This window comes from Sporisorium graminicola, chromosome SGRAM_8 (assembly GCF_005498985.1).
Source record: "Sporisorium graminicola strain CBS 10092 chromosome SGRAM_8, whole genome shotgun sequence".
Taxonomy (NCBI): Eukaryota; Fungi; Basidiomycota; class Ustilaginomycetes; order Ustilaginales; family Ustilaginaceae; genus Sporisorium; species Sporisorium graminicola.
This window is the reverse complement of record NC_043738.1, coordinates 1,185,994-1,209,473: the sequence shown is the minus strand read 5'-3', so window position 1 is coordinate 1,209,473 and position 23,480 is coordinate 1,185,994. Positions and strand designations below refer to the sequence as shown.

At 57.8% G+C, this 23,480-nt stretch overlaps 6 protein-coding genes across 6 annotated transcripts; 3 read left to right on the top strand and 3 right to left on the bottom strand.

Annotated features, from left to right (window-relative positions):
- Positions 1-462: 462 nt before the first annotated feature.
- Positions 463-2,727, top strand: EX895_006168 (uncharacterized protein; the record flags this gene model as incomplete). The annotated part of the gene is made up of 4 exons (XM_029886760.1): positions 463-1,525; positions 1,890-2,059; positions 2,141-2,597; positions 2,717-2,727. The coding sequence occupies 4 exons, from the start codon at positions 463-465 to the stop codon at positions 2,725-2,727; spliced, it is 1,701 nt and encodes a 566-aa protein (XP_029737073.1).
- A 5,457-nt stretch (positions 2,728-8,184) lies between these two features.
- EX895_006167 (uncharacterized protein) lies at positions 8,185-9,480 on the top strand (the record flags this gene model as incomplete). Its single annotated transcript, XM_029886759.1, has 1 exon — positions 8,185-9,480. The coding sequence occupies one exon, from the start codon at positions 8,185-8,187 to the stop codon at positions 9,478-9,480; it is 1,296 nt and encodes a 431-aa protein (XP_029737072.1).
- A 963-nt stretch (positions 9,481-10,443) lies between these two features.
- On the top strand, positions 10,444-14,469 carry EX895_006166 (uncharacterized protein; the record flags this gene model as incomplete). The annotated part of the gene is made up of 1 exon (XM_029886758.1): positions 10,444-14,469. The coding sequence occupies one exon, from the start codon at positions 10,444-10,446 to the stop codon at positions 14,467-14,469; it is 4,026 nt and encodes a 1,341-aa protein (XP_029737071.1).
- Positions 14,470-14,795: 326 nt separating this feature from the next.
- On the bottom strand, positions 14,796-16,976 carry EX895_006165 (uncharacterized protein; the record flags this gene model as incomplete). Its single annotated transcript, XM_029886757.1, has 1 exon — positions 14,796-16,976. One exon carries the CDS (start codon positions 16,974-16,976, stop codon positions 14,796-14,798), a length of 2,181 nt encoding a protein of 726 aa, XP_029737070.1.
- Positions 16,977-18,115: 1,139 nt separating this feature from the next.
- Positions 18,116-19,894, bottom strand: EX895_006164 (uncharacterized protein; the record flags this gene model as incomplete). Its single annotated transcript, XM_029886756.1, has 1 exon — positions 18,116-19,894. One exon carries the CDS (start codon positions 19,892-19,894, stop codon positions 18,116-18,118), a length of 1,779 nt encoding a protein of 592 aa, XP_029737069.1.
- A 474-nt stretch (positions 19,895-20,368) lies between these two features.
- EX895_006163 (uncharacterized protein) lies at positions 20,369-22,144 on the bottom strand (the record flags this gene model as incomplete). The annotated part of the gene is made up of 1 exon (XM_029886755.1): positions 20,369-22,144. One exon carries the CDS (start codon positions 22,142-22,144, stop codon positions 20,369-20,371), a length of 1,776 nt encoding a protein of 591 aa, XP_029737068.1.
- Positions 22,145-23,480: the final 1,336 nt, after the last annotated feature.

The following is a 23,480-nucleotide window of genomic DNA, read 5'->3' as shown; positions in this document are numbered from 1 at the left end:
TCCTCGGACACTCCTACGAGCGAAGCTGCGCAAGACCCGCACTTTCTAACAAGGCGTGTGGCAGACGAGTTCCAGCTGCCTCTCTTTGCTGCCTCTGGGGAGCAACTTCAGCTGCTTAAAGACCCATCACATTTCTGCGAAACATTGAAGGAAAAGATCGCCGGGGCCAAGGATCGTATTTTCCTCGCCTCACTCTACATTGGAAAGGAAGAAACGGAGCTGATCGAACATTTAGAGTCAGCACTTCGTCGGAATGCATCGTTGCAGCTTTCCATTCTCGTCGATGCGCTGCGAGGAACACGAGAGTCTGCACCCACTCCCTCTTGCGCCAGCTTGGTTTCTCGCCTACAAGCTCAATTTCCGGAACGAGTCAGTATACGGCTCTATCACACACCGAACCTCAAAGGGTGGCTCAAGAAGATCGTAGGCAAACGATTCAACGAAGGTTGGGGGCTACAGCACATGAAGATCTACGGATTCGACAACGACATCGTACTCAGTGGTGCCAACCTCAGTCGAGACTACTTTACCAATCGAAGGGACCGATACTTGCTCGTCGAGGATCACGAGGACATCGCCAACTACCTCCATTCGCTCGTCCAACTTGTCGGGCAATTCAGCTTCAAGCTCGAAGCGAGGCCAGTGGAGGTCTCGACCGAGGCCCAACGCACGAGCCCAGACTGGAAGCTAATATGGGACGGAGGCAAAGACTCTACACCTCCGTTGGTCGAACAGACAGAAATGCAGGCCTATCCAGAATCCGGATGGACGGACGCAGCGTCGGGCGCGGTCGAGGAATTCACCCGCCAGTGGCACAGCCGTTCGCTGGTGCCCGCAACTGAGACAAGCAAGGGCAGCAAAGATGTCGACACTCTGCTACTTCCGTTGCTTCAAATGGGTCCCTTGAAGATCAGGCAGGAGACTCGTGGGATTCCACAAATCATCGAATTGGCTCTCGATGCTCCTCGGCAAGAGGGACGACCGCCGACCCTGGCGCTGACATCTGGATACTTTTCCCTCTACGACCCGTACAAGAAGCTCTTGCTGCGCGCCAAAGCTGCCCAGAGCGCCATTGTTAAAATTATCTGCGCCGCGCCCGAAGCAAACGGCTTCTTTCAGTCCAAAGGCGTCTCGGGCTGGATCCCAGAGGCGTACACTTGGTACGAGTACCGGTTCTGGAACGCGCTACGACGTTCCAAAGGGCTTTGGAAGCAGGATGGCAGGGACCCCGATCAAGGAGGCGTAGAGATCCGAGAATGGAAAAAGGACGGATGGACCTACCATGCGAAAGGGATATGGTATTACCCTCCACCGGCAGAAGGGCCTGAGGAAACAGCAGCTCCCACCATGGTCCACGTTGGCTCCAGCAACTACGGCTCACGATCAGCTGATCTGGATCTGGAGTGCACGTTTTTGATCTCGACGCGCTCGAAGGAGCTCTCACAAAGGTTCAAAGAGGAGTATGCGACGCTGGAGAAGGATGCAAAGGATGTCGTTGACGAAGCGCTGTTCCAAAGACCTGATCGTAAGGTGCGAAGGCGAGTCAGAATCGCATCGCGCATTCTGAGTGGCATGCTCTAGGTGCTCGTTACAATTACTCCCTTTCTGTATATGCGTCACCTTACCATCAAAGGTATGCTCATACGAGACTATGAATTAATTATACCCAAAGGCCTTGAAGCCGTATGAAACAGAACGAGGACGTCTGTGCTGTTCTCCAATGAGCGTTGTGGCATTGGAAAATAAGCTCGGATCTCGGAGCTGTTCGCGCCTCAGGGTCGCAGTTGGAAGAAATTGCGAAACTTGTGTGGAGCGAGCGAGTCATTTCCAGGCTTGCTTGCCTTATCGCCGTCACCTCCCATCAATCTCGTCCTGACCGTGATACGCAGACATCCAGATGGCGTCAACCACTTCTGCAGGAACGTTCGAGGCGCGCAGTGCCACTGTCTCGCGCGTGACCAACGAGACCAAGATCGAGGTTTCGCTTTCGTTGGATACGCACCCTACGTTTGCGCCACAGACGATCAATGTCAAGACTGGAGTTGGCTTCTTGGACCACGTAAGTAGAAGATTTTCAGGGTCGAGGGTGAAGCGGTGGTGTCAAGTACGCTGACATTTCTTCTTCCCGTAATAACGGTAGATGCTTCACGCGCTGGCCAAGCACGGTGGGATGTCGCTGACGCTGGCATGCCACGGCGATCTGTACATCGACGACCACCACACTGCCGAAGACTGTGCACTCGCGCTTGGCGCAGCATTCAAGAAAGCCCTGGGACCGGTCAAGGGCATCAAGCGATACGGAACGGGCCACGCACCGCTCGACGAGGCGCTCAGCCGTGCGGTGATCGACATCAGCTCGCGCCCTTACTGCGTCGCTGAGCTCGGGCTCAAGCGCGAAAAGATCGGCGACCTGAGCTGCGAGATGATCCCGCACGTATTCCACAGCTTTGCCATGGAGGCTGGTGTCACACTGCACGTCGACTGCCTGCGCGGCGACAACGACCACCACCGTTCCGAGTCGGCCTTCAAGGCTCTCGCTCTGGCTATCAAGGAGGCGATTACCCGAACGGGTACTGACGATGTGCCCAGCACCAAGGGTGGGTATTGCGACCTCGGAGGAGCTTGTTACTCTACTGTTGTCCTTGTGCTGCTGGAGTCAAATGCGCTAACCTTACCTCTCACCTCTTTTTCAATTTTTCGACGTCTTGTGCTCCAGGTGTTCTCTGATTCCTTTCACACTGCCAGCTCTACAAGGTGCAGTTTGTCTCGCAGTTCTGCAAATGACGTTCAATCAGCTTGACGAGTCGATTGACTGCGCTGAGTGCGTCGAAGCGTGCTCTCCGTGCCGACACGGCTGAGCAATACTTGGTGTGAGAGATGCTGAGCCTTGAAGTAGGGGTGGGATTATGTAATCAGTGGTAAACTGGTGCGATCATCGGGCGCTCTCGAAAATTTCCCAGCAGATTTGAGGCATGGATGCAGCCAAGACGAAATTTTCTCTATGCGACTCTGACAAGCGACCCCTTCCTTGAGACATGCAGAGATTCCGTTGGTTGGCGTGGCCTGCAGAGGAGAAACCACCGGATTCCGGGCCTGCGAAAAGCAGAAGCCTTGCGACGTTCCGCAGAGCCGCTCAAGTTGGTTTCTCGTTGGTGTAGAGACTCGCATGTCGCAACCACTGCCGTCATCGCGACATCCAGATCAACTGGTACCGCCGCAATTCCGGATTTCCGTCGGGCTTTTGGCGAAGGACGCCGTGTTCCCTTCCCGCCGAGTGGGAGACAGCGTTCGAAGCAAAGCAGCGATTAGATGCAAGGAAGCCTGCGATGGCAGCATGCAGGATTGCGGGGGAATAAGTGTTGGGTGCGCCCGTGTCCTTGCATGCAGCTGCGGCTGCTTGGATTGGCGAGGCGGGCGTCGGGTCAGGAAAATGTGGCTTGGTCCTCGTCGGCTCCACACTTTGTTTCGTCGAGAGCGACCGAGACGGCCGTGGGGCAGGCGACGTCCTCGATGTCCTTGGCTCCAGACGAAAGGCCACCACCACCTCCTCGTTGATGGCATGGTCGCATCTGGATCCAACACATGCCTCTCTAGACGCTTTTCTGCACGCGCTAGTGCATGTCACGGGGGCCTGTCACATCTGAACTGCCTCGCGTGTTGGAGTACAGGGGCGGGGGGCATCGGACCGACGTCGCACCTCGAGGAGCCATAGAAATGCGTTTGTACGTCTGCCAGTCTTCGGCAGAGGCTCGCGAACGAAACGTGAGACATGGCTGAGGCCTGCGTTGCCGCGGCAAGCCTGTGTGAGCAAGCCTATTCTCCTATTTTTGGCTTCTCCCAGCCGAAGTCTTTTGGTCAATCACACGACAATTTAAGCCGCAATTGACTGTTCGGCGCTTCCCGAGGCTCGGTAGGAAGACACGGATTGCAACTGACAAGTGCTTCGTCTCGCCTCGATAAAGCTTGGGAAAGGATTGATGAAATGCCCGACGTGATGGAGCACAGTGTCCGACGCCGGATGCACGGCGACAAAGGTAGTCCGAGCCAAGACCGAGTCATGTCGCTTCTCTGAGCGGACTCCATAGGGCGGCGGCCTCTCGTCGGTTTTGGTCCGCAGCCTCCGTCTTGACATAGCCCGGCGGACAAGGCATCCCACCGATTGATTGCTGTTGCCACAAGATGACGACCGCCTAGTAAACGCTGCTTCAGCTTCTGCCACGAGGGAGCCGCCACAAATGGCTTAGCAAAGCACGCAGATCCGGTCGTGATCTCGCTTCGATTTGGCAGCATCAGGATAGGCACCATTGCTGTTCGATTGCACGCTTCAGCGCCTCGCATGTTGCCCGACAGCCTGTTGGCGACGTCGACCTCAGACGCCCCGTGGCTTGTTGCGACGAGCGAGCCCACTGCGTGTCGAATCTGCTCGGAGCTACTAGGTAAGATCGCCGAGATTAGGGCTGAGAGCTTTGTAGGCCAGTACCATTGAATCGAGTCTCGTCTGGACGCTAGCGAGTTCGTGCTCAAAGGTCTGGACCGTTTCAAGTCAGCACAGCCTTAACGTTAATTTCTCAAGCGTTTGCGACAAAAGTCTCCTTACAGGCTTGTTTCAATCAGTGACAGCTGGCGATCGTAGTTTGATGCTCGGCACTTGCCACAATATGCTGTCAAGGGGACTTCCAAGCATCTTGGCGATGACATGCACCCGGGCAAGGTTCGGGGGGAGACGGTTTCAGGACGGTTTCCTCGTCTTCAGGGTTGAAGTGCCACCCTCGATGGCGTGAAGACGATGCATGAATTGACCTTGACGATGGTAGGCAGCCTTAGCCGCTGGGCCGCAGCTCTTTATTGGCCGCGGCGTGACTGTTGGGCCTCTAGTCACGAGAGACCCAGAAGGGGCCACGCGGCCTCGGGGCAGCATGGTGCAAAAGAAGCTAGCAACACTGTGCAGGAGCAGCCAGAGACTGTATTGCCCTATCACGATTTGTTGCCGCGGCCGGCACAACAGGCCACCTTCGTCCGATGCCAGCAAGCGGTCTCTCTGATGCCGTAACGTCAGCGACCAAGTACGGTCAACGTACGCCGCTCAACCGGGCGACGCAGAATAACGAAGGGCTCTGTCGAGCGAGGTCCCGAGACGGGTGCGGTTGCTTCTTCTCGCGGTACTGTAAGTGAGGGCCGTCCCGCTGTCGATCTTGTGATCGTCTCTCAGGTTCGACACGTCTGGCTTGCGGCCTTACGATCTACATTTGCGTTCATACAGCCAGCCGGTGAAGGAATGGCTTCAAGCTCAGGTTGAAGTTGCCTTTGAATGCCCTTTACGGTCTTGTATCCGTCACTTAGTGTTGGAATTATTGCAACGATGATGGTGTGGCGAACTATTCGATGTTTCACAGCCGCATTTGTATCTGCGTTGTTCGAAACTGATGGCTGAAATTTTTGCCTGCTTCGCCCTCGTCGCTCTTTCTCCTTGCTCGACGACATCGGTGTTTATATTCGAAACTTGACACTCCGCCGCAGTCAATCAGGCACACAAGACGCAGGGCAACAAGCTTTGTTTTTTCTTTGTGGTCTCGATCTCGATTTTTGGCTGTCTATGGATTCCTTCTCCGCCAGGCTCCCTCAAGTCAGCATGGCATTCGAACGTCTGATCGAATGCAGCAACTTGCATAGATGGTCGAGTCTGTATAATGCCTGCCTCGTGTGAACACATGGCTGATCACAGATGCGTCTTGCACACCAGTGTTGAACTGATATAGCTTGGTGAAGATCAGCTTAGCTCAGCATTTCCTTTCCTGTCTTGGTCGCGACCAAGCCGCGTTCGGCGCTGATTTCGACTTTTTCCCATCCGAAACAATCGTAAACCGACCGAAACCTGTACAAATTCGCCGGCATGTTCATCAGGAACTTGCTCGGTATCCTGAGTATGCCGAGAATGAGGGGCGCGCTTGGGGAGCAAAGAGTGCACCTACAGCCAACGAGGTCAGACCGGATTTGTCTGTCTGTGAGAGCAGAGAGGGGAACGAACAAAACACCGCCAGTCGGTGTTGGCTCGCCGGTGTCGGACACTGTAAAATTGGGTGGCGGGATCAAAAGGACTGGCTGAGTGTGACGAGGCCCACCCAAGCCACCGAGATTCTTACGCCCTCGTGCCCCTCGCAAAAGCAAAAAAGGCTTCATCCTCGCTGCAATCTTCAGAGCCAAGAGAGCGCCTTCGTCAACCGTGCCTGGCCAGTTGCGCCTCAAGCCTATGGCGTTGCTCCCACTTTGCCTTGAATGAGCTCGAGGTCAAGTTACTGGTGGTCTCAAAGCCTTGCAGCATCTCTCGTCCTTCCTTAGCCTGGTCACCCTGTTGGCGCTACCCCGACAGCAAGAGTGCAATGCGTCTTGCAATTGAGAGCCAGACTGCAAGACCAAGCAAGCACCCTTTCATGCAAATTAGGCAAGTACGTTAGCGCCTCGCAGACGTGTCCCGGAATGCGACAATCTGCACCCATTCAGGCCGAACCACGCTCGTGTATCGCCCGAAGCGACGGGCCGAATAATCACCGGCACTAAGCTCAAGTTTGAATCCTGGGTCTTGTCTGAGACTTGGGCAGGCCGAGTCCGAGGGGCTCGAATGAATCGCTTGCTCCTTTCTTTTTGGCTGCGTGTCTGCGTGCGTGTGTTGGATGGTTTCGAGGGCTGATGCAGGGTTTGCTGCGCTTGTCAGCTCGCTCGTTCTTTCGTCTGCTCCCTTTATGCTAGTGTAGCAAGAAATCTCTCCTTGTGTTCCCACTCGTGCTTCTGCTGCAATTGTCTCTGACCCTGCAGCTCGTCTGTAGTCTCAGAGCAGCCGAACCGCACACAACAGCGGTAGATGCAGATTCAGAGCGTCCAGACCCCGACATATATTCTTGCGAGGTGCTGCTTCCGCATCTTACGCTTCCTGTCACAACCTGTCTCACGGAGCTTGATCGTGTCCAAGAAAAAGAAATCCCCCGCCAGGCCGACCGTTTGATTGTCCATGTCGTCTGCGATTGCCATCATGATTTCGAAGCTGTCTCACTTTCCTTGCCGGCATCATTGCCTCGCTCGTACTGCAAGGTCAAGCACACCGCACGCCGTTAGCGATTTCCCCCAGAGCCCCGGCGTGCAGGCCGGACCCTCCTTCCACCGCACTGCACTGCCCTGCAGTGGATCGGACGTGTGTGACAAGCAGTTTTTCCTTGTGTCGCTGCCCCCTTTCGCGATGGTGGGGTCCTTGCGTTGCATGAGTTACTAGCGTGTGGTTTTCAATCAAAGCTCGCTCGGCGCTTGCTCCTCCTGGGCGTTGTCGTTTGCCGCTCCCTCCCCTTTTGCTCCTGCATCGCCGCGCCCTGCACCTCATAGCCCATCAGGCGTCTAGCTCGGTCGTTTTCTCCTCGTCGCGCTCGTGGTTGCTTGCTCGCTGCGGTCCTTTGCCGGCCACGGTAGCTGACGGCGAGACAGCCTTGTTCGCTTGTTCTCGACCCGTTTCGCTTCATCTCCGTCTGAGCCCCGGCCTGTCTCGCTTGTCGCTCGTTGATCGCTTGAGTCTGCTTCCTCCCGCCTTGTACTGCTGTCCTGCCGGTCAAGTGTCACTCCCCTTGGGTCTACGCTCATTGTGCTCTAGCCGACCTGTACCCGCTCCTCTGCATTTTGTACTCCTAGTGCTGCACACATCGTCCAGGCTTCCTTTCCTTCTGCTCTCCATCACCGGACCTATACAACTACACCTTCTTCCCCACCTTCTCTCCGCCACACCATCTCCTCACACCACTACCATCGCTCAACTCGTTGTCGTTCTCGTGCCCTTACCATCGCAGCTTTCTAATCACTATCCCCTGATCACCATCCTCCGTTGTTAGAAATCTCCAACTCGCCAGCATATCCACTTCTAGCCGTTACTGCATTGCTGCACAAAAGACGACAAGTACAAAAGACGACTAGCGACTCAGTTCTCACCATACAAACGCTGCGCTACAACTCCTTGACCACCGTAACCACCAGCCACATCGCATCTCTTCATTGCTCTCGATCGCGACACTGCAAACCAGCATCATCATCGAGACAGACCGTTGCGCAGACTCACCTCGTTTGCTGCCTTTGAAGCTAGACTGAGGCCACGCACAGCAGGTTGTTCCACGCCGAAAGTCCACGTTGGCTTCATTGAGTCTGCGCAAGCTCATGTCCGACAGATCTGCGACGCCTCGGTCAACCGTGCACTCAACCGCCTCGCTGCTGCCTTCTTGGCCCCAACTGCCTCGCCCAACCTACGCAGTTGCTCCTATCCCAACCTCGAGCTCTAGGACCAGCTCTACTCGTTCTGCTGTCAACACCTCGTTGCGCTCGCCGAGCTACGAGAGGTCTGCGCCTTACCCGACATCTCGACCTCCTCGCGCCGAAGCGTTCCATCAACTTTCTCCATCGCAGAGCACCTCAACGATGCATGAGGCTGAGCTGTATCGCACGCGCGAAGCGCTGCAGTCGCATCTGGAACGTCGGCAGCAGCCGTCGTCCTCGTCACGCCAGTCTGCACCACAGCCGCACCGCAGCACCTCCAGCAGCTCTCAGACTGGATCCTCCAACGCAGCCTCCAACGCGCAGCCATGCAGCAAGGAGGCACAGCACAAGGTGTATTTGCTCAACTGCAAACACTGCGGCAACTTCTTGAGTGACCGCGGGATGAAGGCAGTCCTGCTGCTCAAGCCCAACATCACTTTGTACAGCACCGACATTGTTCCTTCAACCTGCGGACCGTTCTTTGCAGGTTCGACTTTCCACGGCGGCATGGACCCGAACGAGCCGCCGGTGGAGCGAACGTGCCAGTGCCTGACGCAGAGCCTGGGTTGCTACGGGTGCGGAGCGCAGGTGGGGTACAACATCATCTCGCCGTGTGCCCGCTGTACGAGCAGCGTGATGAAGCACTCGAGGAGCTCCAACGGTCACCGCACAGTGCTGCACTGCTCCGAAATTGCAGTCCGCGAGCGTCGCTACATTCCAGGCGAGCCGGGCGTTCGAGCCCAGCCCACCCCTACTGCTGCTGCTGCTCAAGCGCAGCGGAGTCCAATAGCCACTCATGCTGAAGCTCTCTTGGATGAGAACTTCGACCAGACGTCGCAGCTGGAGCTGTTCCGCCACAGTAACGTGTCACGTCGAGACATTTACCGGCTGCAGTTCGGGATGGACGAAGACGAACTGGAAGCCGAAAAGGCTGAGATCAACGCGGCGCACCACTTGCAGCAACCACAGCAGTACATGCTTCGAGACTCGCGCGGCGCTGGCTATCCACCCGCTCACGACTCGAACATGGCTCTGAACAATGGGCACAGGAGCTCTTCAGCTCCTTCTTCGTCCGCCAAACGGGGCCGTGTGCTTCGTCGAGGCGACACTTTGTACTGGAGCGACCTGGTTGCTGGCGGCGAGCGAGCGCAGCCTTTTGACCCTGACCCGATCCTCGAGAGGCCTATCGTTGGCAGGTAGACTCACCCTCTCTGTTGTTCTTTCCCAACCAAAACTACTGTCCCATTTGCATACTCCGACCTAATCATCCCTCTTGGTTCCTCTAATACCTTTTCTTTGCTATTCCTTTCGCCACTCTCCGTTTACTTGTTCTAACCATTCTATCATCGCACCGCTTGTCTCTGTTCTATCTTGCATCTGTCCCGTCTAATACAATGCTTATACACGCAGTTCTCCTAACACCAGAACCCAACACCAGAATGGGCTGTGTAGTCCTGCTCTCTTTGGGCTTGGAGAAGCACAAGGGGTCGCCACGTCCTCTCCGCTCTCTTACGTTGTCACCCTATTCACCCATACATGGCTGCTGTCTGCAGGAAGTACCATAACGCCTCAATTGCAGTATCCTTGTCTACTCTTGTCGTCGTGGTCGTCTTCGTTGATGGAGCAGGTGCCTTCGAAAGAGGCGGCCCTGCCGACTGCACACATAGAGTCAAGAAGGAGGCTTGGATTCGTCCCCTTTGTCCTGAGAGGTGAATCCTCCCTCCACCTTGTCAGGCTCTCAAGCGAAAGAGACCCTGCAGCAACGTGCAGACCGCTTGTCACCCCAAGAAAGGGGCTCGCAACCCTGTTCAACAAATCGTACGGATTTTCTTTGAATTTTATTAATTCGAGCAGCTGAACAGGCGCTTCTCGCTCGGCAGCACTTCACGCGACCGCTGCCAGCACTCCGAAACACACACTGAGAAAGGCTCGACTGAGCACGGCCCGTCCACGCGGGAGAGAGAGAAAGACTCGTGAGTTTTGGATCTGAGTGCTTTTGACTGAGCACCTCCTCAGCTTCTGTCACTTCTCCTTGCTATTCACCATCTTCGCCTTCGCTGCATACCAAGCTTGACAACCTCTGCAGCGAAAAATCAGCGTGCCATTCCAACCCTGACTCAGCATCGTCGTGCTGAACAGCGCGGTCGACCGAGACTCAACGTCATGCAACAACACATTTACGAGCTCGGTCTGCTGGGCGGACGGTGCTCCGACATCCGCATCAGGGCGTTTGGTCGCATCTATCATCTGCATCGCCTCGTCCTCATTCAGTCTGGCTTCTTCCGTGCCATGCTCTGCGGCGGATATGCAGAGGATCTAGCAGCCGCTTCCGCCGCAGCCGCCCTCAGCAAGAACAACAGCCATCGCGAGTCAAATACAACTTCTTCTTCCGCTGCTCACGCATCCTCTTCTACCATCAGGGATAGCGATAGTGATGTGGTGGAACTGCACTTCGATGATCCGAACATCAGCAGGGCCGCCTTTGAGTATAGCATCGCAAGGCTCTATGGCGATGGTCCAAAGCTGGTGCTGCCCGTTTGGTCGACGCCTTCCTCCGATCATCCCTTCTCGCCTGCACTCTCGATGCGCCTTTCACCATCCTCCGATTTGCAACTGCGCAATCTGTTGATCGACAAGCGCTCTCACCCTGCCACGCCTCGCTTCCTCCTCTCGCTTCTAGCTACCTCCATCTACCTCAACATTCCCAGCGTCACCGCACAGGCTCTCACCCTCGTCCTCTGCTCCCTCACGCCGTTCACTGTGACACAGTATCTTCGTTTCGCCGTTGGCCATGGCATTGAAGGTACCGATCTTCATAGATCAGCTTCGGACGAAATGCTACATGACCTCGACGAGTGGGACTGGGAGCTAGAAGGCCCTGCACGAACGCTCGAACAGATTGCACGTATCGATCCGCTTTCGACCACCTCGCCACCATCGCAGGCAAAGCCGGAATTCAGCAGCCGGCAAGAAGCATCCTCGGACGACTTGGCGGCCGACTTTTCCAGCAAGCTCCGCGTAGCCTCCGCCGCACCCCTGGTTCACCCGAGGGGCCGGGATGGAAAGCGCAGCGCCAAAAAGACCGCAGGCTTCTCCGAGTCTGAGCCTGAGCCTGCAGGGCTTGCTATGCACGCTGCGGTCTCAATCTCACCCGAGTACCAGTACGGCCTCACAGCAGACAAGATCGGAGAAGCCTGTGTCTGCTGGTATGCGCGCTGGGGCCTCGACATCTTTGAGCTCGAGTCGTCCATGGAGCGCGAGCGTATCGTCGAGATCGAGACTTGGATCCGCATGTGCAGGGAGGATCGTGACCTTGCAAGGCTGACGCTGCTTCGCGACCGCCTTCATTCTGGTGACGTCGATCTCTTGCACACCTCGATGCTTCCTCGAGGCCGCATGCCCGATGCCGAAGAGCGACTGCCTTCCCCCCGACTGCGTGTCTGGTCGTATCCTTCGATGCCTAGTTCCTGGGTGCGCGCCATCATTTCGTCTGATGGCTTTTTTGTGCCTTCCGAGCTGCACAGGTACGAATTCGCAAAGAAGGTGGTCGAATTCAGGCGCAAGCAAAAGGCGCTCATCAACGTCTTGGACCGTTTGATCGAAGAGTGGATGCGCGAAGACGAAGAAGATGTTACTGTAAAGCAGACGGATGCCGCCGCTCCAAGCAAAAAGACGGGAGCAGCGCCCAAAACATCGAGCCCCAGCGCAGCATCCTCGGATGCTGGAGACGGCTTCGGCTTCAAGGCTTTCCGCAGGACCACTTCTTCAGCGGGCGAGGGCGACGACGTGGATCCTGCTAGCACGCCTCTTCAAGAAGCGTGGAATGATGGCATGGACTCCACCACCTTTTCAGCCTCGCTCGACGAAGACGAAGCCGAGTACGAGGAACTCTTCACTTCCGGCATCTACTATTCGCACATGCCGTTCCAAGCGCTCAACAAGATCAGCACCGATGTCTCGCCTACCACTGGTCGCTCCTATACACCACTCAACGTGCTTCAAGCCGCTCTGTGGGTGAGCAACGAGCTCAAGACGCACATCTTGTCGAGTGTCAGCTCAGTGCGCCAAAGTTCCGCCTCGGCACCGCTTCACGACGCCGAGACGGCAAGCGATGCTGCGTCGCACGAGTCTGACCACACGTTGGCACAAGATAGGGACGGAGTGGGCGAGCTCGGTGTCTCGAGCTCCATCGTACACTTCCGAGACGCGTTCGAGTCGACGGTCCTTGCGGCTGGCTCGCAGCGGCACTTCTCTCGCAGTCGGTCGGGCACTCCTAGCTACCTGGCTGACGATGCCGATGCTTCTCTCGGCTTTGGATCCACCTCGGCTTTAGGAGGTCTCGCTGCCAGTCCGCTCATGTTTGGTGCGCTGGGTGGTGGCAAGGCGGGTCTGCTCTCCAAAAAGTACTATCTCGTGCCGTCGGATGACACGGTCCGGTTTGGCGATGGTCTCATGTCGGTGATGGGATCGATCGTCCCAAGCTCTTCGAATACATCGCGCGCTGCTGGCTCGGATGACGAACGGGGACACACGACGGCCGCATTTGCAGACGACCATCTGGGTCCCTCGGGCACGGCAGCGATCCAGATGCCTCACACGCTGCCCATCCAAGCTGTGATGCACCACGATGCGGCTAATCCGTCCACTCAGCGACGCGACCGATCGCACTTCTACGGCATTGCCAACGACGTGGCCACGGGCCGGGAGCTCGGAGAGTTTGCGTACCGACACCTGTCCTCCACATCCGAGACCACTCAACGCCAGCCGATGGGATCCGTCTTTCCGTCGTCGTCACGTCCATTGGACGAGAGCGATGCACGAACCTCCATGGCGGGCGAGACTGGCGGAGCACGTTCCCACGACCCGAACGAAGATGTCGACGACGTCGATGCGGACTCGATCGACTCGAATGGTGTTTCGCCAGAGCGGTGGAGCGGGTATGAGCCCATGCGCGTCGGTGTGGAATTCTTTGGTATCGACAAGCTGCAGGAGAAGCAGCGGCTGTACTCGCCCACGTTCTTCTATGCGGGTAGCGTGTGGAACCTGTACATCCAGGTGGTCAAGAAGGTCAAGGGGATCCAGCTCGGCATCTACCTGCACCGGCAGAGCCTGATGGAGCAGCTGCCCCCGCCGTCAGCCCCCACAGCGGTGGAGGCGGATGCAGCGCAGGGTATGGCCGGCGAGGCGGGTTGGGCTGCCCCTGCTGCTGGTGGCTCTGCGGGATCGCGTGCAGCCGCGCAGCGCGAGGCTGGAGGCTCAACGACGCCTCGCGGTGGTGGCAGGGTCGAGCCGAACGAAGGGGCGAACAGTTGGCGGAATAGTCGAGCGGCGCACCAGGCGTCGGCTTCGCGTGGCTCTGTATTTGCAGGTCCGACGGTGGACGATGCGGTTGCTGCCGGTGGGGAAGCTGCAAGTGGCAGCTTTTTCGATACGAGCTTTACATCGCCCGTGCGTGCTGGCGGCCACGGGTATGGTGCGAGCGGGGCAGGGAGCACGTTGACACTGCCGAGCGGGCGGAGCGTGACTCGGATGGGAGGGGCGACTGGGGGAAGCTCGCCTATGCGCAGTGGGGTTCACGATTCGTTTGCCGCGGGCGAGGGCGGTGGCGGAGGAAGCACGTTGTCGCATGCGGACAATTCGGTCGGTGGTGGAGGAAATAGTGCGGCTACGTCGTCGATCCCGGCGTTATCGACGCTCGCCGACTTGGGCACGATGCAGTTGGGAGGCGAGCCATCGCTGCTGTCGCACAGCTACCTCGACGATGCGCTGTCCAGCGGCGCCACCACCACCGCCGGCGCGTCGGCGCTGCATCGCGCCACGACACCTGCTTCCGCTCGCGCCTCCGCCTCCGCGACCACGCCCAGCGCGCCGACGGTGCCCCGTCCGCCCGTCGTCCCGCTCTACCCCGGCGGCCCGTCGGTATACCAGTGCTGCCCGACGCCCGCCATCCCCTACCGCGACCCGCGCACCGAGCTGCGCGCCTACTTCTCAATTCACTGCCCCAGCCCGCTCGGCACGGCGCTGACCAAGTTCAGCTCCGGCCCGGACAAGTTCACCATCAGCCAGAGCTGGGGCTGGAAGTCGAGCTCGCTGCTGGGCACCGTGCAGCTCGAGGATGGCGAGTTGGCCAAGGGCCGCGCGGGGTTGTGGTATCGGTTTAGGTGTGTGTGTAGTATTGGCGTGGTGTGATGCAGCGCGGGAGGTTGTGGGGGGAGGGGAGGGGGCACAGACGGGTGGTGACGCGTTTTGAGCGGTTGAAATTGCACGCATTACAGATAACGCTAAGCTAACATGAGTGAAGGTGCGAGGGGAGACTGGGCAAGAGCGCGGGAGACAGAGCGAGCGAGAGTGATCAGGGCTGAGTAGAGTTAGAGAGCGCGAGTGTCGGGGGTGTGGAGCTAAGTGAACGTTAAGGTAGACTGTATGGAGGCTTGAGCCGTTGGGCGCTACCGTAGGGCCCTGGGGCTGTGGGGCGGTAGAGGAGGACGGAGGAGAAAAGACCGACTGTGCGAGTCTCAGACATCAAAGACGTTGGGGACACTGGCCTGGTTCCACGGCTCGGCGGTGCCGCTTTCGAGCGCCTTCTTGCGCAGCTTGAAGTAGTCGCTGCCGTCACTGGCGCCGTACTGCCAGTGCGGTGCGTCGTCGGTCTTGTGGAACCAGCGTGGGGTATACTTTTCGCCGTCGGCCTCGAGCTTCTTGCGCCGGCCGCGCTGGGCCTCTTCGAGCTTCTGCTTGAGATGCTCGGCCTTGTCCACGTCGCCCTCTTCAAACGCGCGCTGGTCCGGGCGCAGACGCGAGTCAGTCGGCGCGAGCACGTCCTTGATGTCATCCGTGATCTCGTTGAGCGACATGGCAAAGTAGGTGAAACCGTAGTAGTCTTCGGCGTACGGCGGCATTTCGTGCGCCTCCCACAGCAGCTGGTAGTTCTCCTTGTCCTTCTGGCGCGAGAGGTTGTCGGACCATTTGCCCTTGACCGTGGTCACGGTCGAGTCGTTGGCGTCGTACACTTTGCCCTCGACGTTGTTGCGCGAGTTGGACCCGCCCCACATGGTTCCCTCCTTGAACTCGATCACCGCGCGTTGGCCGGTGGACTCGTTGGTGACGGTCAACTCGCCGACGTGTTCGAGATACTTGTTACCCGCGAGCAGGTTGCGCATGAATGACGACGGTTTCTGGATGGAGAAGACATCGCCATCGCCGAATTCCAAGCGAATGCTGCCCTCCGGAATCAGCTCGAGCGACTTGCCCCAGAACTTGTTCTTGACTGCACTCCAGCCTTGCGCCTTCCAGCCCTTGCCCTCTGCGTAAAAGGCAACGACGGGCGGCTGGTGTACTACCTTTTCGGCGAGGAACTTCAAGTGCTTGTCCTCGCGCACGCATTCGTACGTCTCGCCCAGCAGGGGATTGAACGGCTTGCGGCTCGCGCGGAGCTTGGTGCTCGCGTAGCCAGATACAGCAAACGCTCCGACGAGGCAAATGCGTTCGACCCAGTCTTGCGACTTGCCCGCTCGCTCCAACAGGTCTGCAGCGTACTCGTACTCCTCCGCAGCAGCTTGCAGCAGCGAGAGCGGACAGTTGAACGAGACAGGGAACGAAATCGTGGAGAGATCCTTGCCGACGTTTTTCTTCAACATGCTGAAGAGCGACACCTCGTCCCCCGAGACCTTGGCGGGGAGCTTCTTGCGGTATTGCACCACCGCCTTGCCACCGCCGCTGCCGCCATCGGCGGAGGAGAGCGTACGTGTATCGTTGGTGTCTGGCTGCGAAGAGTCTTCCGCTTCCGAGTCGGTGGCTTCCGCGTCGCTGCTCTCGGATCGCGATGCGTTGCCCTCATCGTCGCCTTTGCCGTCATCATCCATGAAGAGCTCCTCGCCGTGGCTATCGGCATCGTAGAAGATGGCAGAGTCGGTTCCCGTAGTAGCGAGCGAAGACATCGACAGGCGCTTGCTGCGACTGCGGCCATCCTCTCCACCACCGCTAATACCGGAAATGCCCGACATGGATCGCATGGTGCCAGCATTCGCATCGACGCGTGGGATCTTGGACTCGATCTCGCTCTTGAGCTGCTCAAACTCGGTCGCCAAATTCTCGGCAGTGAGGTGGAAGGCGGCAATTTCGTCGGCGTTGTCGTTGGACTTGGCTCCAAGCGCACCCATGATCGCATCGGTGGCGGATTTGGACGATGTCTTGCCCTTGAGCGCACCCGAGCGCGTCGACAGATCCTTGACGAGCGCCGAGGTCTGGTCGAGGTGCGTCCAGACCCGGGCGAGGTCGATCGGCTGCAGATCGGTGCCATTGGACAGGTAGAGACGCTGCAAGCTGCCTGTGGGACGGTCGGGGATGAAGGAGCGCAAATGGGTGCGCCACGCTTCGAAATCTTGCGGAGAGAGCGCCTTGAGATGGAAGACGCTGGAACCCGAGTCGACGTGGATGGTACCGTGACGCATGCTACTGGTGACGGAGGCGTGCGGGATCTCGATGGCGTCGCGCGTGGCTTTTTCGGGGCTGAGGGCATAGGTGAGGATGCCTTCGTTGGTCAGCACGAGGAAACGCTTGGCGTACCCTTGCATCTTTTTGCGCTTCTTTTTGAGGATCCATCCCGAATAGACGACGTCGAGCTCGTCGATCTTGCGCTTGTCGATGGGGAAGCCGCGCCGGGAACGCGAAGCCTTGCGTTCGTCTTTGCCGCCCATGGTAGCTGTGCACTCGTGAGAGGGTGTGATACCGCTGCTGATTGAGTGCTTCTGGTGGTTCAGCGCCGAATAACGTGAGGGTGTGGCAGCGGGAAAGAATTGTTTCCGTCAAGACCAGCGTGGTGCTGCTACCAGTTCGAAACTTGGTGAAGGGGCCAGCGAGGAAAAGACCAGACACACTCTTCAGTTAATTTGGAAGATGCACGGAGCGTGTGACGGTAGACCAAGAAGAAACAACGTGTGATTTTGTCGAGAGAGGGAGAGGTAGAGGATCGAGTGGGAGGAGAAGTGGATTACGGATACGCAGTTGCAGTTCAAGATGCAGTCACACACTCTGTTGCTGAGCGGCTCCTGAGCTTGAAGCGTCTCACTCTGCATCCTTTGCATATCATAACCCGTTCAAATTTCGCGCCTGCAGCTCTCGACGCTCTCTGCCGCGATTTCACGTTATTACCTCGGGCGTGGGGAAGGCTCTGCGTAGCAAAGCCACAAGGATCTGCAGCAGTTGGAATTTGCGGAGAAGAAAAGACCGGTTCGAGCTTGAGGTTTCTCTTTCTGCTTTGCGACTCACCCGCGGCTCCAACAACCAACGCTACGGCATCTACACTCGCTTCTCCACGATGACGCCCCCTGTACTCGTTCTACGTCACAATCTTCACACCGACACCGGCACCGGCTCGCCAAATCATTCGAGTTTCCCCACACTCGCTGTCACCATCATGCTTCGACTGTTCCTGACGTCAAACTCCGCACCACGGTCGTGTACCTGGTGGACGAGGCCAAGCCATGATACGCAGGATGCGGTGTGCAAGCTGGTTTGTGCGCGCTGCAGGCCTCCACTTGGGACCGGGTGCGGATCCCGATGAAATTTTTCACATTTCACGCTCAGAAAGAAGAAAACGCAAATGAATCAAATGACATTCCGACGTGGCTGCGACAATTCCTCACGCTCAACGAACAGAGTTGGGCTTCCACAGGGCCGAGTGACGGAGAGTGCCTCCTCTGCTTACTGCACAGCCCTGCTCGACACAATCGTCAACTAGGTATCAGTCCCTTGAGGGCTCCGTGTGCATCTATGTATATATATGAATGAGGGGTGGTATCAATCGCCAACGAAACAGTCATGCTTTCAACACACTTTACAACCACTCCAACCGATCGACGCCCAGATGGCTGGGAACCGTCCACCTCAGACCATCATCAGCTTCTGACGTCGCATCGGGTAGGGACGCATGGCGGACAGCCAGCACATGGACATCCTGCTGCGAAATACCACGAACCTTGTAGCTGCTCGTGATGGCGGCCAGCCTCGCCTCGTCGTGCATTGGAATGATATCCTGCGGTGGTGTAGTCCAAGCCTCGTCGCCGTCGATTTGACCTAGACTCATGATCCACTCGGCTGTACTTGCCAGGCTGATTTGAACCTTCCAGCCTTTCGCTTCCATCTCCTCTTCGTCGTCGCTGGGATCGTTGATACGTTCGAGAATGGCTCGACACTTGCACGCTAGGGTAGCAAAGCACATGAGCGACCCGGCTGCATAGTCTAGCGCTTGTACGGGCAGTGCTTTTGGTTCCACCTCTCCCACTTCTGTCGCCGATTCGTGTTGCTGATAGCTGAGTCCTTCGAGATAGTTGATCCCACAAGCGGTTTGCGTCAACGAGTCGTACGCTCTCCGGTCCGCCCATGGGCCAGTGAACCCGAATGCGCACAGCTCGGCGTAAACGATCCCCGGCCTGATCTTCTGAACCTCCTCCGCGCTGAGCCCCCGCTCGGCCAAACCCTGCGGGCGATACGCTTGCGAAACCACATCGGCCCCCCTCAGCAGGGCGTCCATTTGCTCCGTAAGGCCAGATCCACCGGGCGGAAGCTCGACAAAGGCAGTGCGCTTCCCGCGTGCGGTGTCCAGCTCGCGCAGAGGAAGGTTGGGCAAGCGAGCGCTGCTGAGAAGCAGTACGTCTGCGCCGTGCGCGGCGAGCGTTCGAGTCGAGATCGGTCCCGCGATGACCCGCGACATGTCGACCACTCTGAGCTTGTCAGGCCTGCTTGTAGTCGATCGTCTACGCGCAGTAGGGGTGGGTGAGTCGATGTGAGAGATTCGAAACGCACTCCCGCCGGCCGCATTATCGCCCATCCACACCCGCAGCGCCTGTGCCATCTCGGACGCCTCCCACTCCGCTCGGCTTCGGTACGCTGTCACGCACAGCCCAGCCTCCTGAGCAGCATGCTCGAACTCGAAAGCGTCCCATTTGCTTAGCTCGCGCTGCAGATCTGCCCGCTCAACGTGCGCAAAGACATCCTCGTATATTCGCGCGTCTGTCCACCGTGCCGTGCGGGGCGCGAGGTTGAGCATCTGCAGAATGCCCAGCTTGTGGTGTGGGAAGTTGGTGTGGATCCGAACGACTCCCGTCACGGTGCGGTGCGGGTTTGGGCGAGTGCGGTAGAGGCCGGCGAGCGCGTCCCAGTCGGCGACGGCGTGCGCATCGATGTTGAGCACCTCTCTTCCTGCCTCGCTATCCGTAGCAACGGCCTCCCTTAGCATCTGCCCCTTCCCGGCTTGGCCGATGTGAACCTTGGTCCACCCGACATACTCGGCAATCGCGTGCCGCGCATCCACTTCGACACGGTCCAGCACCAGCCGCTCCACTTCGGCTTCGCCTGCACTCGAGGCTTTGATCCGCTCCAAAGCCAGCCTCAGCCGCTCGGCGAGAGCAATTGCGGCACAGCACGCCTGCGCCACCGCGGTCAGCTGGAACGACGAGCGCACCGCTTGTCCCGCGCCGCTAGGCTCGTTGATGAGCATGACGTTGCCGCGCTGTATAGTGTTTTCGAGAACACGGCTGGGCAACTGCGCTTGCGCCCACAGCTGCCGGACCAGGTCGAGCGCGCTCACGCCACGGAGAGCACTTGAGCGTGCCATGCCGTCCAAGTCTTGATCGATTGCCTGTCGAGATGAGACCGTGCCAAAAGCAATAGTGAGAGGAGGAGCGGAAACTGCGCCAAGAGCGACATGGGCGAGCAATGCAAGGGTCCACCCGCCCGCCGGCTACACAATTTGACCGGAAAATCCGCCCGCAGCAAGCACATCCGCGGAGAGAGGATGGCCTTGTCGCACGTCCGTATCTGATGCACAATCACGGTCAAGAAGCATTGCGACAGAACAAAAGCTAGAATACAGCGGAATGCAGAAACAGGTTGAAAGAAGAGCTAGGAGGCTTTGACTGAAATCAGTTCAGAAAACGAGTAAGTTTAGACGAATCAACACTTGCGTTTCGGACGAGGCAAGGCAGTAGCACTTGAACGAAGCAGAAGACGTGTCGGAGGCAAGGCTGAGAACCAGAGCAAGTCTTACGGACCATAAAAAGCGGGATGTGAAGGGGTGGTAAAACGCACCTCAGAACCGAGAGCGAGATCGCGTACGGGAGGCAACCGCGTCAAGCGCAGCCGCATCCGCCACCCGCTGCGGGCTGTCCACAGCGTGCTGGTGACTGCTTGAAGCTTTGCGGCTCGTTCGACCTGATTCGAGCCCCTTTCCAGCAGACGCCTTCCTCTGGTGCGACGAAGCCTTGCGGGAACCGTGCCTTGGCGAAGCAGTGCCCTTCGACCTCAGCTTTTTGCCCGATGCCGTCAAACTTGGCGCGAGCGTCTCGTCGCCGTCAAGCTGCAGAGAAGCGTCCCGGTGCACATCCTCGTCGTCCGCATCAGCATCGGCATCGGCATCAGCAAGCAAGCTCAGACGACCGCCCGTGCCGCGTTTGCGCGAGGCAGAAGCGACTGGGCTCGCCGCCGCCGAGGCGAGGCGCGACGAGGAACGGGTCTTTGTGGGTATTCCATCAACGCTGTAGGCGCGATCCGGAAGTGCGATGGGCACAGGCTTGGAAGCTAGGAAAGCGGCGTCCGGGACGCGATTCTCCTTGTTGGGCGTCGAGGCAGCGCTCTGCTTGGCAGGACTGTGGTTGGGGCTCGAGACTGGACTGACTGCAGCGACGCTAGCTTCGTCCGTCATTGGCTGCGCATGGTCTTGAGACGGCGCGGTGTCCGAGCTCAAGTTGGTATCTTCGTATACAGTCCAGCCGGGCAGCGGTCGGGCAACTACTCCCAAGAACAGACCCGATTTGGCGAGCGTCAAGCTGTTCAGCGGCTGTTTCGAGGCCGCCATGTCGGTCAAGTTTTGAAACGCGGCCGCGGCTTGCTGGCGATCAGAGATCGAATCGGATCGCAGACGTGTCCGATCGAAGCTGAACGCAGAGGCATTCTCGTCGGAAGGGGCAAAGTAGTCGGCCATCTTGCGAGGACTGGGGCTGGCGATGGGACCAGCTCCAGCTTCCTCATGCGCGATGGCGATCTCGGTTGGCGAGACGCGGTGCTTCTTCTTGGGTAAGCTTTGGAGCGCAGAGCTGGCAAGCCGAGTAGGCTCCTCCAGAGGCGTGATACCACCCTGAGCGGCAGCATGATCACCGTCCATGGAAGAAGCAGGAGCATGAGGCACCGACGCGATGGGCGGATTGGCTTGCTTGCGTATGCGTGAGGGCGTGGTAGGAGCATCCGCATGCTCGTATCGGTGAGAGATGGGGAGGCGAGGCTCAGAGATCCTTTGCGTGGTCGGACTGGGTTCGATAAATTGAGTAGGTTTGGGACCTGAGGTATGCGGTGGGCGATGTTGCCGGAGGTTGAGTGGAGTGGTGGTAGCGCCTTTGGGAGTCGTAGGTCGACTGCTTGGAGAGTGGTGCGCCAGATGCTTGATGTTGTGCGGAGAGAAGCGCGATCGGGAGGAAGCAGAACCCGGCAGAACCGGACTCGTTTCGAGTGGATCGTCAGAGCTGGCTCGCTTCGAGGAGCAGTCGTCAAAGAGACGTCGGGGCAGGAGCGCAAAGTCGACGTCTGCCATGTTGTCGGTTTCTTTGGCGGTAGAAGAAGGAGATGCGACCGAGCCTTCTCGAACGAGACGATGGTTTTGGAGTACGGCCTGCTTGTGCGGGGACACAGAGGTGGAGTTTCTGCGGCTTGTAGGCAGCGAGGGCGAACGGGATCGAGAACGTGAAGGCGTCTTGAGAAGCTTGTCGGGAGAAGTCTGGGGAGAGGCGGCGAGAGATTGGCAAACAAAGTGATGAAGGGGCAGCTCCGAGAGTGGGGCCCTGTATGTATTTGTACTGCGCAAAGGCGAAGCCATGACTGCAAGGCACTCGCGCTGCGGGACGGTACAAGTGGATGTGATAGAGGCCAGCTGTGTTGGTACGTCGATGATTTGGAGAGCAAGCAGCGAGTTCGATGTTTACTTTGACGAGTTCGGGGTACAATGATAGCCTTTATGAGCCTGATTGTGCCAGGCGCAGAGAGAAAAGATAAATGGACTGCGAAGCTGATGATGCCGGTGCCAGGTTTGGAACTGGAAGAAAGGTTCAGGGCACAATGCTCGGAGACCCTGTATGAGCAGAGAAAGGTGTGCGTAGCTGCGCGTACCTGAAGCAAAGTCTGAGCTGGAGGAGGGCGATGGTTGCGGGGCTGTGGAAGTCGCGCTGTGAGAGTCGGAGAAAGAGAAAGAGTGATTGAATGCCGTGCAACTCGGGGTGGCTGCAGAATGCACGAAGCAAGGACGGGAAAGACAATGAGAGGAGAAAGCTGCGAGGGTGCGGAAGACGAATTGAGTCAAGATGGTGGTGGTGGTGGATGGAAGGCAGCAAGTGCGGGTGACGATGGAGGGAAAGTGGGAATCGAAATCAGAAAAGAAAAGCGCAGCTGCACGCGCACAGCTGCAGCTTAAAGTTTCGAATGCTCTCTCCACACAATGCTCTGAGCTGCACGCTGCTTCCCGGAAATCACTGCACTTCGGAAGGTCCGATGATGGGCTGCAAGAGATTTCTCTTACGGCGAGCAAGCTGAGGCACTCGAGAGCGCAATCAGAGGCGAGGCTAAGATCCCTAGCTAGGGATGTATTTGCAGGAAGCTCAAGCGCAGCGATCTATTTTACTTTTCTGTCGTCTCTTCCTCGATCTGTTCAATTGGCAGCAACAGCTTGAGTTTGCGGCTGGAATCTGCGACTGAGCCTACCAAATCGAGCTCCTCCTTCGACGAGTCGCATTGCAGACTAGGCATACACCACACAAGCTTAGGATTATGCACACTGCTCTCGTTCCCATGCCAGCGGACGATAGGGACCGGTGGGGCCAAATGGAGTTGGAAGCATCGAGAGGTTGCTGTGTTCTGGCTTTGATGCGGCTCTTCAACTCTGAGGGGGAAGTTTGCGACGACAACTCACGGCATCAATAGCATACACATTGCTCGGCGATGCGAGACATTCGAGATCAATGGTTGTCGATCCGCTAGCAATGACGATTTACGGTACCAAACGATGTCACCATGCTTTGTCGATAGCGACGATCAACATCGGAAAGGGGGGCGTGCCGACGAAATGACGTCGACAAGGTTGATGCTAGCGTTTTGCGTTGGCCCCTGTTGGCTGTGCATGGCAAGCTGATCCTGCCGAATGAGGCAAGAGACTCGACACC